Genomic DNA, 14,455 nt, shown 5'->3' with positions numbered 1-14,455 from the left:
AAAAAACAATTTTTTGGTTAAATATATAATTGATATATTAATCATATAATAATTAACGGAGAAAAAGAAAATGGTTTGTATTCTTTTTTCTCTTATGTCATATTTTTCTTTTACTTTTACTATTATTTTCATTTTTATAAATACAGCATGATACAAATACAATCTTTTCATGTTGTGAATAATATTAAAACACAATTTACGTGACATGATAATATTTTAACTATATAATATTATTTCTACTATACAAGCAGTATAAATATAAAAGTAAAAACTTGTTCATAAAACATGATTAACCACCTAATGATTAATTTAATAATGCATCAATAATACTCCTATAGACTCGTATAAAATTTTCTTGTCCTTTGAAATATGTTTCGATAATCTTGTGCGCATTTACATAGAACCAAAAGTTCGATTAATGAAATTACAACAATAATAATATATGCTAGTATTATAATTAAGAGTTTAAACATCTATAATACTGTTGCGTTTCTTTTCGACATCTGTGGCATCTAAATCGTTTCCAAGACTGCCGACTCTTCCTCTGAGACCAATTCCTGGGCCAACTTGTCCTGTAGCTTTTAATTTCTCTTGCATTTGTGCGAGCATATCTTGCATTCTTCTTATCTGTAGAGATAAAATTTGAAAAGCAATTTTAAGAATTTTTTATGAACAATAAAAGCATGTATATACAGTTACAAAAATTTTCATTTAAGTTATCTTACAAAGAAATTCATCTATTTTGAAAAATGATTTTAAAAATTATATATACATAAATTATAATGAGTTATACACAAAAAATTTATTTTTCAATAGAACATTTTTATTAGCGAAATCAAATTTTAAATTTATAATTTTTTCATGTTTTGTAAACAATTTTATCTAGATTTTATTATATTTTTTACAATTAGACAATAAGAACATTAAAGTTTAAATATTTTAAAAATAGTTTAAAATTTTAATCTTTCTCTATCTTGTATGAATTTATATTTAAGAAATGAATATAATTTTGATATCTTACAGAATGATTTCATTCCCTCGAAATAATAATTCATTAATAAAAGAATTGTTGCATATATAATTCATTACGATTATATTTATAATATTCATAATATACATATTGATAATATTTTATATAAAATGGAATTATTAATTTTAATAAACATAACTTATTAGAACTTGAACTTTTATATGAAGATTTTTGTGATTGAAAATAGAATGTATAGAATAAGAATTGCATATAAAATATAATATATAATTATTCTTTCCTCTTGAAATATTCTGCTATTTTTTAATTCTTAAGCAAATAAATATCTTATTAAATTAAAAAAATTCTTATTTAAAAAATTAAGAAATCATTATAAAAAAATTGAAAATAATTATAATTATATTTACATTGCAAAAAATGTTTTAATTTCTTGATTTCAAAAATACTTGTTTTTTTATCATTACTCATATAGTAATGTGTGTAATTTCAATAAAATTATATAACTTTTTTTTATTAAAAAAAATTTGAATAAATAAATAATAATAATATATAATAACAAATACATATTTTTAGAAATCTATAATTTATAGAATAATTTATAAATGAAATTGTGAAAATCATTAAATCATTATAAAAAGACGAGGAATATATAAAATTAATTATAATTATGAATTACTTTATAGAATAAAGTAATACATGAAGTAAAAACATACAAAAATACAAAAAAATTATAAAAAATATTAAATAAAAATAATTTAAAAACAATTACAAATAGTTTAAAAATAATTTGGACATTGATAGATCCACAGTTATTACATATCAATTTTTTAATAGATTTTATATATCATGAATATTTTATATCATAAAATATGTAAGAAACATTATATAAATAAAAAGAAATTGTAATTTATAAAATATATAATTTATAAAATGAACAATGAAATTTTGAAATGATATAATTTATATAGATTTCAAAATAAATTTGAAATACTTCATTATTATAATGTTTCAAAATTTTATTGTTTTATTTATAAACTACAATATTGAAATTATTTTTAAACTTTTTGATAATTTTTATTCTAATTATTTTTTAAATTCTTATTTTTTTTTTTTAATTTCTTAATTAGAAGAATTCTAAAATTATTATATTTTATTCACTGCTATGTTAAATTATATTTATTCTAAATTCTAAAATTTTATGTAGTGTTTGAAATAAATTTTTGCCTTTTTATAAGATTTAATAAAATTATGATTGTGTAATATTTAAATATACATTTTTATTTAAATATACATTTTTACTATTTTTTTAACAATTTAAGAACAAATATAGATATTATAATTTCTTTTTTCCAAATAATAAATAAGAATTTTCTAAAAATATATACATATTATTTATCTATTGAAATTTTATTAATAAATAAATTTTATTTTTTATAAATTTTAATTTAATTTAATTTTATTAATTTTATTAATAAATGAAGTTTTATATTATTTTTATTGAAATTAATTGAAATAAATAATCATATATATAAATATTTAATTAAAAAATATGTTTATATGAATATATATTTTTGATTAATTGTAAAATCAAATTGATGATTTTTGTAAAAATAGCAAACAAAAATAATTCCATGAAATTATTTTTTATTTTATATTTAACAATATTATTTTAGGAAATAATATAAAATAATTAATACATGCTATTTAAAATTCTTTCAAATGTTATGTTAAATGAAGTTGTGCATAATTAAGAAATATCGATTATTCATGATTCTTTGTCACTTTCTTACCTCTTCATCTTTCTGCAAAAGTAGTCTATCTGTGTCTGATATGCTGTTTTCGAAATGTGGACCCGAATCTCTTTTCAGTTTACTGTGAACGAAAGAAAATAAAATTACTTATTTTTGTTGATTTAACATCTGATTAATAAAATGAAAAAGATTCAAAGAAATTAGTATCTTATTTACAAATATAAAAGATAGAAATAACAATAACACCATAAAAAAATAATGGAAAATATAAGAAGAAAAAAAAAAAAAAGAAATTTATTTAAAATACTTTTACTTACTTTTTTTTTTAATTATATATTTGCATATAATTATATATTCATAGATATTTTATACGAATTTCTATAGAATTTAGATTTAGATTTATCGAGCTTTAAAAATTTATTGAATTTGAAACTTTACAAGTATGAAATAGAGATATAGATACTTAGAAATATTTTTTAAAAAAATATATATTTTGGAAATCAAATAATAGTTATATAAAATATATTCATCGTAATCTTCTTTTAAAAAATATATAAAATATAAAAAATTTTATTAGAAACAAGTTATACAATATTAAAGACAAATCATGTTGTTATTTATTTGATCTTATATTCTTAAATAAATTTGCATTAACGAATCAAATTTTTAAATTAAAAACTATATTATATTCTGTATACAAAATGGTAGGACAAATTGTGATTTTTAATATTTTTGTAGTTTTGTAATTAATATTAATGCAATATATTTAAATTTTATATATATATTTATATAAAATATTTCTTAATAATAGTATAGAATTATAATATTCTTATAATATATTTATAATATACCTATAGTATGTTTCTTAATAATATAGAAGAAAATCAATCATTTAATATAGAAGAAATCCATATTGTTATTTGATAATGAAAAGACTTCTCAATGAAATATGATTGTGAAGATTGCTTATGTTAATTTTAGAAAATAAATGAATAAAAATTATCGATTTTTACAAGAATATTTTATTAAAAAAATTTCTAAGATTTTTTTCCAATATTTTTTCCAATTCTATTATTATTTTCCAATTCTAATATTATTCTTGTTTAGTAAAATTAAATATAATTATTATAAGATTTTTTTATACATTTTTTTAAAGTTATTTTCAATTAATAATGAAAAGAATGGAAATTATAAAAATAAATTGTATATTTATGATTTTTCGAATATTTAAAACAAAATATTATATGATAAGTTTTTATTTATATGTATTAAAAATTAAATAATTTTAAAAATGATATATTTTAGCAAAAAAAATTAATTAATCATATTATTAATTATATTACTGATTATAAATAATATTTGATTTTACAGCAAATATTATACGATGCAATTGATAAAAAATTATTATCGTTATATTATCGTAATAAAAAGTAAAAATCTTTTTATGTATCTCGTAAACCTAATATGATAGATAATTTTTATACTAATGTTTTATTGAATTTTTTTTCATTTTCTATTATCATTTTCTGCAACTATTTTTCATATAATCAGATCAAATTTGTAGGAAATATTGTAAACTGTAATTGATATCTTTTATATTATTCAAAATATATATTTTATATTATATAAATATATTATATTATGTAAATTGGAATAAATTGCATTATTCTTAAAAAAAAAAAAAATACTGAGAAGTATAAAATATGTATATAACATTTTGTAGATCGAGACATTTAAAAATTATCTAAATTTACCTTTAATATAAATCTTTTCAGAGATATGAGAAATCCTCAAATTTAATAAATATGTATATATATATATATATATATATATATCAATTTAATAAATATATATAATCAATAAAAATTTATTAACATGAATACATAATAACATTAATAATAACATTAATGTTAAATATGCCAAAATATATTTTTTGAATATATGGTGAAAAATGATATTTAAAATGATATTTAACATTCATCTATACCAAACAATGATAGATACGCATATGTATAATGAACAAAATAACTTTTCGATACTCTAGAATAATTTTTTTTTATGTAAAAATATAATATAAATATTTTCTTTGTAATTATTTTTATATATTTTTTAATTTTTAATTTTCTTTTTTAAAATAATATTAATTGTTACTTAGTAATTTTAAACATCTCAAACATTAATCAAATTTTATAATATAAGTTTAAAAAGTATAAGACATGATTATAATGTCAGCGAGTGGAATTGTAATGTTATAATACAGAAAAAACTTTAATACAGAAAAATTCGATAAATTATATTATTGTCTTTTTTTTCTATTAAATAAAAAATTGATACAATACATTATGAATAAATTTAAATACATCAAAAAAATAATTTATATATTTATCATAAATGTAATAAAATAATTTATTAAAAAAATTTTACTTTTAATATTTTACTTTTAGTTTTCTTTATATATAAATAAAAATTATTTTTATGTTTTTATGTTTTCTCCATTTTCTGTTTTAAAGATTTGTATATTATTTGGTATACAATAAAATTTATGATGTTAATAATGTCAAATAAATAATATCTTCATGTAACAATTCTAATAGTTGCTAATAGTTCCTGTATAATTATATTCCAAAATCAAAATATCAGTGCTTTCTAATTATTCTAGGCTTATATAAACATATATTATTATTATAAACATCTTATATATAATATATATATAAATACATCATAATGATTATAAAAAAATATAATATATATATATATATATATATATATATATATGTTGATAAAGATTTCATATTAATAAATATTTTAATTTTCAATTTTTTACTTTGATTTAGTTTATTCGTTTTCAAAAAAATGAATTGTTCTGTTATTTTTTTTGACTCAACTTTAAAGATATTATTTTTTAAATAGTTTATGTCATACATAAAAAATCTAAAAAGCTGTTAAATTTGGCAAATGCTAATTTTATTTTTACAATATATTAATGGCTTATGTTAAAAACTCGTTTAATTAATTTTTCGAAAAGAATTTTGATGTCAATAATAATAATATTTAATAATAATATTTAATAATATAAATTTTAATTATGTTAAAATTTGATTTTTGCAAGTTTATCCAGAGACATTGTAAGATCAATTAAATGACAGCATGAACTATCCTTTTATAATTTATATTATATTACTATTATTCTTTATAATTCTCATTTAAAATATTTTTTTATATCTTTTATATTTTTCGAAATATTTGCTCACAAAACATTAAAATTAAAAAAAGAAAAAATTATTCACAACATACGTACATATTTCAAGGCAATCGACGAAGTGATTTATCCAAATAAGTATCAAATATCTATTTTTCAAAGATATCACGAGTATTTTAAATAAGTATCAGAAAATATATGGATATATATCTAGAGAGAAGATATACCTACTGAAATGCAATACTTATTTACATGCGTAAATACCTCCGTTCCCGAATAGCTTGCTGTGAAATTTGTGAAATGCATTGTGCCCGGAAATTCTCATAATGTACATCTTGCGTGACGTCTTTCAGATCTTGCATATGCGTAGATATCAGCATTGTCCTTAATTTCACGAAATCACTGTGCTTCGGGTTTTCCACTGCGCTCCATTAAAATTTAAATGTTAAATGGAATTCAAACAATTTGATTTAGTTGTGTCTACGAAGTTTTAGAATTATCAAAAATTAAATTCTCAAGAAAAAAATATTATTGCTTTTTAGATTTCAATGTATTAAATTTTAAATCAATCATAAAATTTCTGAATTTTTGTATAAAAATCAGAAATTTTGTTCAACTCATTTATATTAATTATAAATATATTATATATATTTATATAATTATAAAAAAATATATTATATATATTTATAATTAATATATATAAATGTATATATAATCTATATATAATTAATAGATATAGATGTTTTCGAATTAAAATGATGTTTTTTAAAATAATATTTCATTTTTCATTTTTCATCAAACTCGATGCTTGACAATTATGACAATAAAAACTATAACGATATTTCTATATTATCGTGTGAAAGAATCCGTTATTACTATATATAGATTAGGTTAAGTAAGATTAGCTTGTATAAGTTAAAGATTCTGTAAAAATTCAAAATAAAAAAATAATGTTTTATTTTAATATTTTTTTAGTTATTTATAAAAATAAATCAAATATTTTTAATAATATTATATATATTATATAAATTAATGCAAGCAAATTTCATAAAGAATAGAATCATTCAAACAATTCAAATCATAAAATAATTTTTGTTTTATCTTAGTTTGCATTATCATTCTTTAAATTTTTGGATATCTATAATTGAATATCTATAGATGAAATTTTTCATAAATTAAATTCAAACAATATTATGCTAATAAATAATAACTAGATAATTTAATCAGTTTTAAAAATATAAGTTAACCATTTTTTAAAAAAAAATTAGTTATAAAACTTCGTTGACTTCATATATATACATACTTTAGGATTGTTTTTTGTTATTTGAAAATATGAAATTTAGTTACCTTCTACCACTCCCCAAGGATATTGACGACCACGAACCTTCTTTCCCGCGACTTCGAGCACCGTTGAACTACCGACTACAGCAAACGGGATGCACGCTTTAAGCTCTTTGTCTTGTTGCTTAAATTCTTCATCTTCATCGCTATCACAATCCGGAAATTGATATATCTGTATGAAAAAATATCATATTTTATTATTTCATCTTTAATCTTTATTTTTGTATTTTCTTATAGATTATATATATAGATTAAATATAGATTATATTTATTAAATATTAGATCATTAAGTTATTCGTAATAAAATAATTGAAAATATCTTTTTGTTTAAATTAATACAATAATTCATTTTCAAGTAAATTATTCTCCATTTTGGTTATATCATTTTTCTTATGTTATATTTCTCTCTTTATGTTATAATTCTTTCTTTAATTGATACGAATTACTATTTTTGATTTTAAATTATATAATTATAATATTGAAATAATGTTTCATATGAAATTAAATAAATACTTTATATATACTATATATAATTACTAATAATTATTAATATTAATCTTTCAAAAATGTTGATTTCAATAAATATCTTAAAATATTTTATATCTAAAGTAGAAACTTTTATAAATTATCGAAATGTATAGTCGTTTCAAGATGATAATTATTTATTTCATTTAATATTTTTTATAATATTTATTTCATTCGACAATATTATTTAAAAAGATAGATATTTGTAGCAATAGATATCTGTAATCGATAGAGATAATTAACAATTATATATAATTAACAAAAGTTTCTAATTAAGTAGAATTCTTATTAAATAGTAAAATATAATATATCAACTAATTAATTAGTATTTTTAATTAACTCTTCTCATATCGACATGAAATTCTTTCCAATATCAAAGAATGCCAATATATATATTTTTGATGTTATTTGATAAATATTAGAAATTCTCAGCAATTTTTCTATATATTTCATTATTAAGTTTATATAATATATAAAAAATAAATATAGAAAATGATTAATTACAATAATTTTATCAAAAGATTAATTATCATTAAAAAATTCTATATAAAATTCTATATTTTTTAAATATTATATTTTTATATTTTATTTTATTTTTTTTTATAAATGTTAAATTTATATTATTTAATATTAATTGCGTGAAAAACTGTATAAATATATAACTATAATTTAATTTAATTTTTTTCAAATATGTATTTTTATTATCTTTATCTTATATATATTGATGAAATTATAATATTTATTAAAATAAAAATTGTAATAGTTAAAAAAAAAAAAGAAAACTGGCGATTTCATTTGTAAATATTATTGATATTTTCTATATAATTAGTTAATAAATATTAATAAAAATATTTATATGACAAGAAATTTATATATAATTATACAATATAGATATTATATATAATACAAATAAAAATAAAGAAACCATCAGATTCTGTAAAAATTCTTTAATAAAGAATATCAATTATTTTATTATGATATATTAAGAATTGAGAAAACAAATTGCAACAACATCATTTTAATAAATACTTTAAGGCAAAAAATTCGAAAAACTTAATTAATGATCTGATAAAAAAAAGAAGAATTGAAAAAAATATAGTACCTGAATTTCATGTTCTTCGATGTCAGTAAGGATTCGTTCTTTTAATTTTTTTACTTCGTAAGTAGTCAATGTATCCGCCTTTGCAATTACAGGAACAACATTTACTTTACGATGTAATCGTTTCAATACTTCCAGATCAATTTGTCTAAGTCTATGAGAAAAAAATAACAAAGAAGTAAATGCAACATATACATATAGCCAAACATTGAAAAGATATTTGAATATACCCGTGACCATAAGGAGGTATAAAGTATAAGCAACAATGTACTCGATTATCTTGAATATTCTTCCTATTTAATCCACTTTCGTCTGTGAAATATTGTCGAAATTGTTCGTCGATATAAGCTGAACATGCTTTCCAAGTGTCCTCACAATTTACTGCATCGCCAAATCCTGAATACAAATTAATTTAATTGTCTGGAAGTTTCGTGACATTTTATATTATTATTGTTATTTTATATTTCATAACATCGATATAAAATCATATTTAATGCATATATAAAATGATTATTTCTTCAGAATTTGAAATTAATTAAATTAAGTAATATTAATCATTATATTTGGCTAATATCTATCTACTATATTATTTTATATGAATTTAATTTAAAAAATTGAAAATTGAATCGAAACAAAAATAAAATTGTTCGTACATCACATATATGATACAAATTTTTCATGAACATTATTTATTAATTTTTATAGAATTTTTTGTATTCAAGAAATGATTATATATATAATTATAGTACAAAGAATGATAAATTATATTATTATATTAAAATTATATTGATATTATATATTATATTATAATTATTATACTGTAATTTTTTTTATATTTTTATTATATTGTATAAAATTATAAAATATAATTAAAATATTTGTTTCTAGATAATGGTGATAAATATATTAAACATAAGAAAAGTATTATAAAAATTATTAAAAATATTTTTAAATAAATTTTATAAAAAATATTTGAAAAAGATTAGAAATATTTATAATACAATTAGAAATATTATTTTGATTACATAATTTTATACACATGAATAATTTTAAGACGACTGAAAAATAAAGAAAGAGATTGAGAGACTGCAAGATTTGTTGAATTATTAAACAATTTTTACAAACATAAAATAAAATTAAATTAAATTAAAATAGTAAGTTGTTTATAAAAATATATTATATAAAATATGAAGAACATAGATTTATTTGAAAAAATGAGATTATACATTAATCTAATAAATGTTTATTATAGATTATAAAAAATTCCAATTATTATAAGTGCAATTTTCTTTTAATAAAAATAAAATATATATATATATATTTGATAAGAAAGTTATGTTAATTTCTGATTTCGATATCATAAACATAAATATTATAACTCGGTAAAATATATAATTACAAATGATTTGCAAATCATTGTTTATTATAAATTCATTTTATGATAATGATATTTTATATTAGCAAAATAATTGTATTTTTGTCTAAAATTATTAGATATTAATTTAACTTAAGTAATGTAATAAGACATTAGATAAAATAACTCATATTTTTTTATATTAGATATATGTTTATATTGATTGTTTATATTAGATATGTGAATTTGCAATTATTTTTAAAAAAAGTTTCAGTTTTAATATGGTTTATTTAATTTAATTGAATTTTTAACTTTAAGGTTATTCAATCTTCAGAATATAAATAATATAGAAAATAATTTATTGAAATATGATTCATATTAATTAATTGAAATTAATAATTTTTATTTGATTAGCATTATTAACTTAATATTGTAATGAATTGAATTAGTATTAATCCAACTATTAAACGGCAATTATTAAATAAAATTATTGAATATACAAATTCTAATAACAAATATTTCTAAAAATATAAAAAAAATCATGTAATTAATTAATTAATAATAAAACATTTTTATAAAATTTTCATGAAGTCCAAATGATTTTAATATTGGATATCCAAACTATAAGTTATCTAATAGTTATTTAAAATATGTTAAAAATAACATATTTTAATATAAACAAATGAATACTATTATCACATTGTTATAATTAATAATAACTAATGTTAATTAATCATTTATATTATAGAGAAATATTATGACTTTAATTTAATTTTAATATAAATTTTTAATCATTGGATAACAAATGAAAAGAATAAAATAAATATAAATTGAACATAAAATAATTCACGTTCAATGAAATAACATATATCAAAACACAAGAAATATATTAGAATAGTAGATATTTTACAACACAATTTTAATTCACAAATGTAAAAAAAAATTTAAATTACATTACAAAATTTAAATTATATTGCATAAAAATTTTTGTTTTTTAAATTGTTATAAAAAAGATATTAAATAAAGATATTTATAAAATGAATAATTATAAAATGATATTAAAAAAAACAAATTTACATTAATTATTAACATTAGAAAATATTCGATGATTCAACTGAAATTACTTTCTGTTAATATTTTAATTTATATTTTTATAATGATTTAATTGATATATATGATTTAATTGATATTTTTATAATTCTTTTTCGTCTAATTAATTTTCTTTAATTTCACAATATTTATATTTTATATTATAAGAGAATAAAAATAATTATTATTAATAAAATTTTTAGAAATAATTATTTGCAATTAATATTATAATAAAACTTAATAATTAGTCATTTAAAATAAACAATAAGAAAATAAATTTTTTTAACAAAAAATTCAATTTTTTTAATTTGATATTTTTTCATTTCTTTAAGTATTATAGTTAAGTATTAATTATAATTAAATATTATAATTGAAATGAAAAAATATATGATTTATAGAGAAAATATTATTGATTTTCATATTTCAAAATAATTTTGACAATTTTTGTTTAAAAGATTTTTATAATAACGATACAAAGATGAAAAATAATTAAAAATAATTAGAAATTTACAATATTACTTGAGATATTATTAATATATTAAAAATAATTAATGATATAATATTTAAAACAATTAATATATAAGATATATGAGATATGATCAAATTATGAATTAACAGATAGCTATAATATTAAAAATATAATATTAAAATTCTTTGCAACCTTTTATTTCATTTAACACAAAATTTTTTTAATTATCATTTCTTTTGAATATTACTACAATTTTTTAAATAAAGTTGGATAGAAGCTCAATGAGAGAATTTGAGAATTTATTATTGAGAAAAACTAAAAATTTTTTTATTTTTCAAAAATTTAATATATCTCAAAATATTGCTAATATCAATTTCCAGAACAATTGGATATTAAAAGAGATTATACCTGGTGTATCAACGATCGTTAGACGTAGCCTGACTCCACGTTCTTCGATATCCATTGTCTTCTTTTCTATCGTTGTTGTTTTTTCAATGCGTTCTAGAAAGAACTGGTTTTGGCAATGATCATCGAACGTGGGACTTAATATTTTAGTACTATTTTAGTACCAACCAGCTGCATCAAGGATTCGTCGGTCTTTGTAAAGATCTCCAAGGAAGAGACTGTTTATTAAAGTAGATTTTCCAAGGCCACTTTCTCCTAACACCATCAGAGTGAACTCGAATCCTCTTTTAACCGATTTTCTGTGCACTTGCTCGGGTAATGTTGCAAATCCAATATAGTCCCTGTCTTGATGAATGAAATGAAAACGATTAAATGTTAATAACTTTTCTTCTTCGTTTTACTTTCTCTCTCTTTCTCTCTCTTTTCATCTTCCTTCATATTATCTATCTTCGCCTTATTTTTGTCTTCTTTCGCTTCATTTTATTTTCTCAAGAGAATAAAAAAAGAAAGAAAGATACAAAAGACCTAAAATTAAATGTATGCATACATACCACCGGACATACTAGCCACGCGCGATGACACTTTGAAAGTGTCAAACTAGAAACGGCGAATGGACGATGGAACGACACAAGAACACTGCACAAAACGTGAATGAGGGTAGATTGCTACTGTTTTGCCCTTAGGATTGCGCTGCGCTGGCGCACTAATGGTCACCGATCAATAACATGTTCATAAGTTCAGTTTCTAGTTTCCTGTTTATTCGGCACGTTCGAATTTCTTTTTTTGGATATCGGACCAGATAACAAAATTTTCATTCACTATAATAATAAAATATTGTGACTCGGTTATTATTTATTATTTATCTTTTTAACAAGAATTATTAATTTTTCTTAAACTACAAATCTTACATAATAAAAGAATTTTATTCTTTTCACAAAGAGAAGTTTTCTTCGTCTTGTTTTCTTTGTCAAATTTTTTTTAACGTTCGAAACGTTTACCTCTTAGATAGACGTATATACACACTGTTTCCCAGAACAAAAATTACGGGAAGAGAAAATTTATCTTATCTACTTATCTTATTTATTTTATCGATTTCGAAGAAAAATTGATTCGAAAAAAATTAATGCAAAGAAAAATGGCGGGAAATTTGATTTGTTCAGGGATCGAAGTTGAATGAGTTAATGAATCGGTGTTGAAGGGGAAAGGGCGAGGGAATCGAAGATCTAACGATAGTAAGGGCAATCGTGAATGGAACGCGGTCGACTCACGTAATTTCCGAGGAGGTCGTCGGGCTAGGACGTTTCTCGAGTTCCGGCGCCACGCCTCGGAGTCAACGTTCCCATGAAAAAGGCGAGGAAGGAAGGGGAAAAACCCGGTGGCCGAAGGTAGGCGAACGTGGACGAAGATGCTCGTCGCGCGCAACATTACGAATTGACAGTCTCGACACGTGGACATCGCTCTTGTAATACTTGGAACACGAGACAAACCCATCCGGCTTATATACCACCTTGTACACCAGGCCGTACTTGCTTCGCATTCTTCCTTCGCCCGGGACCCTGTTATCCGCCATCAATCGTTTAAGCTTAATTCCACTTTGGATCGTGTGCTAAGCAAATTAGGCTTCCTTTGCACGCAATCTTTAAAAATAATAAACAACAAATGGAAATGAAATAAAAATAGAGGGAGATAAACTGATTCGTTTAGCTATTTGGATCATAGATATATATGGTGTGATTGCATTTGATTGATAATAATATTAATAATAATATAATAATAAATTGCGAATTTTTTTTTGAAAATAAATATTTTTTATATCGTTAGATTAAATTCGCCTTTTTTTTAAAAGTCTGTAAATTGCTTGTAAATTATGATAGAATGCTTTAAATTTATATTTCACAATAATTGAATTTTTAGAATCTAAGATAGGTTTATTTTTGACAATTAAGTTATTATATTTAAATAAGAATAATATATTCAAAAAAGGATTGTATATTGTGTATAAGATATAGATAATATTATTTGGGCTATTTTATATGATAAGAAATTTTATAAATAGTTTTTTTAATTTTTTTGAAATTATAAATAAATATTGCAAAATTTTTAATTTTATTCTGTTTTTTAAATTCATTATTACATTATAAGATAATAGATTGAAATTTAACATTCTTGTTGATACCAAGATTGATATGATAATTTTATAACAGTTGATTAAACGCTTAAAATAGCTGCCAAAAA

At 19.0% G+C, this 14,455-nt stretch overlaps 1 protein-coding gene across 4 annotated transcripts; it reads right to left on the bottom strand.

Annotated features, from left to right (window-relative positions):
• Positions 1-97: 97 nt before the first annotated feature.
• Positions 98-13,482, bottom strand: LOC412647 (septin-2). Of its 4 annotated transcripts, none has more exons than XM_026442771.1 (10): positions 13,129-13,482; positions 12,772-13,038; positions 12,389-12,565; positions 12,224-12,316; positions 9,134-9,299; positions 8,907-9,057; positions 7,286-7,451; positions 6,191-6,359; positions 2,779-2,860; positions 98-627 (listed from the first exon to the last, which is right to left on the bottom strand). In XM_026442771.1, exons 2-10 carry the CDS (start codon positions 12,779-12,781, stop codon positions 466-468), a joined length of 1,176 nt encoding a protein of 391 aa, XP_026298556.1. In that variant the 5' UTR covers positions 12,782-13,038; positions 13,129-13,482; the 3' UTR covers positions 98-465. The 4 variants fall into 4 exon arrangements, with proteins under 4 accessions (XP_026298556.1, XP_026298557.1, XP_026298558.1 ...); XM_026442772.1 differs by having other exon boundaries at positions 6,203-6,359; XM_026442773.1 differs by having other exon boundaries at positions 12,389-12,561.
• Between the last annotated feature and the right edge of the window lie 973 nt (positions 13,483-14,455).

The sequence above is a fragment of the Apis mellifera genome, linkage group LG9 (genome assembly GCF_003254395.2).
Source record: "Apis mellifera strain DH4 linkage group LG9, Amel_HAv3.1, whole genome shotgun sequence".
Taxonomy (NCBI): domain Eukaryota; kingdom Metazoa; phylum Arthropoda; class Insecta; order Hymenoptera; family Apidae; genus Apis; species Apis mellifera.
Note: the sequence above shows the minus strand (reverse complement) of the source record. Positions and strands in the feature narration are given on the sequence as shown.

What these genes read in the sequence shown, in the direction of transcription:
- LOC412647 (XM_026442771.1), bottom strand. An exon ending in AACGATCGTTGATACACCAG is followed by an intron (nt 9,300 to 12,223) that starts GTATAATCTCTT and finishes ATTTGTATTCAG; the next exon opens with GATTTGGCGATGCAGTAAAT. An exon ending in TTTTGCAGAAAGATGAAGAG is followed by an intron (nt 628 to 2,778) that starts GTAAGAAAGTGA and finishes TTATCTCTACAG; the next exon opens with ATAAGAAGAATGCAAGATAT.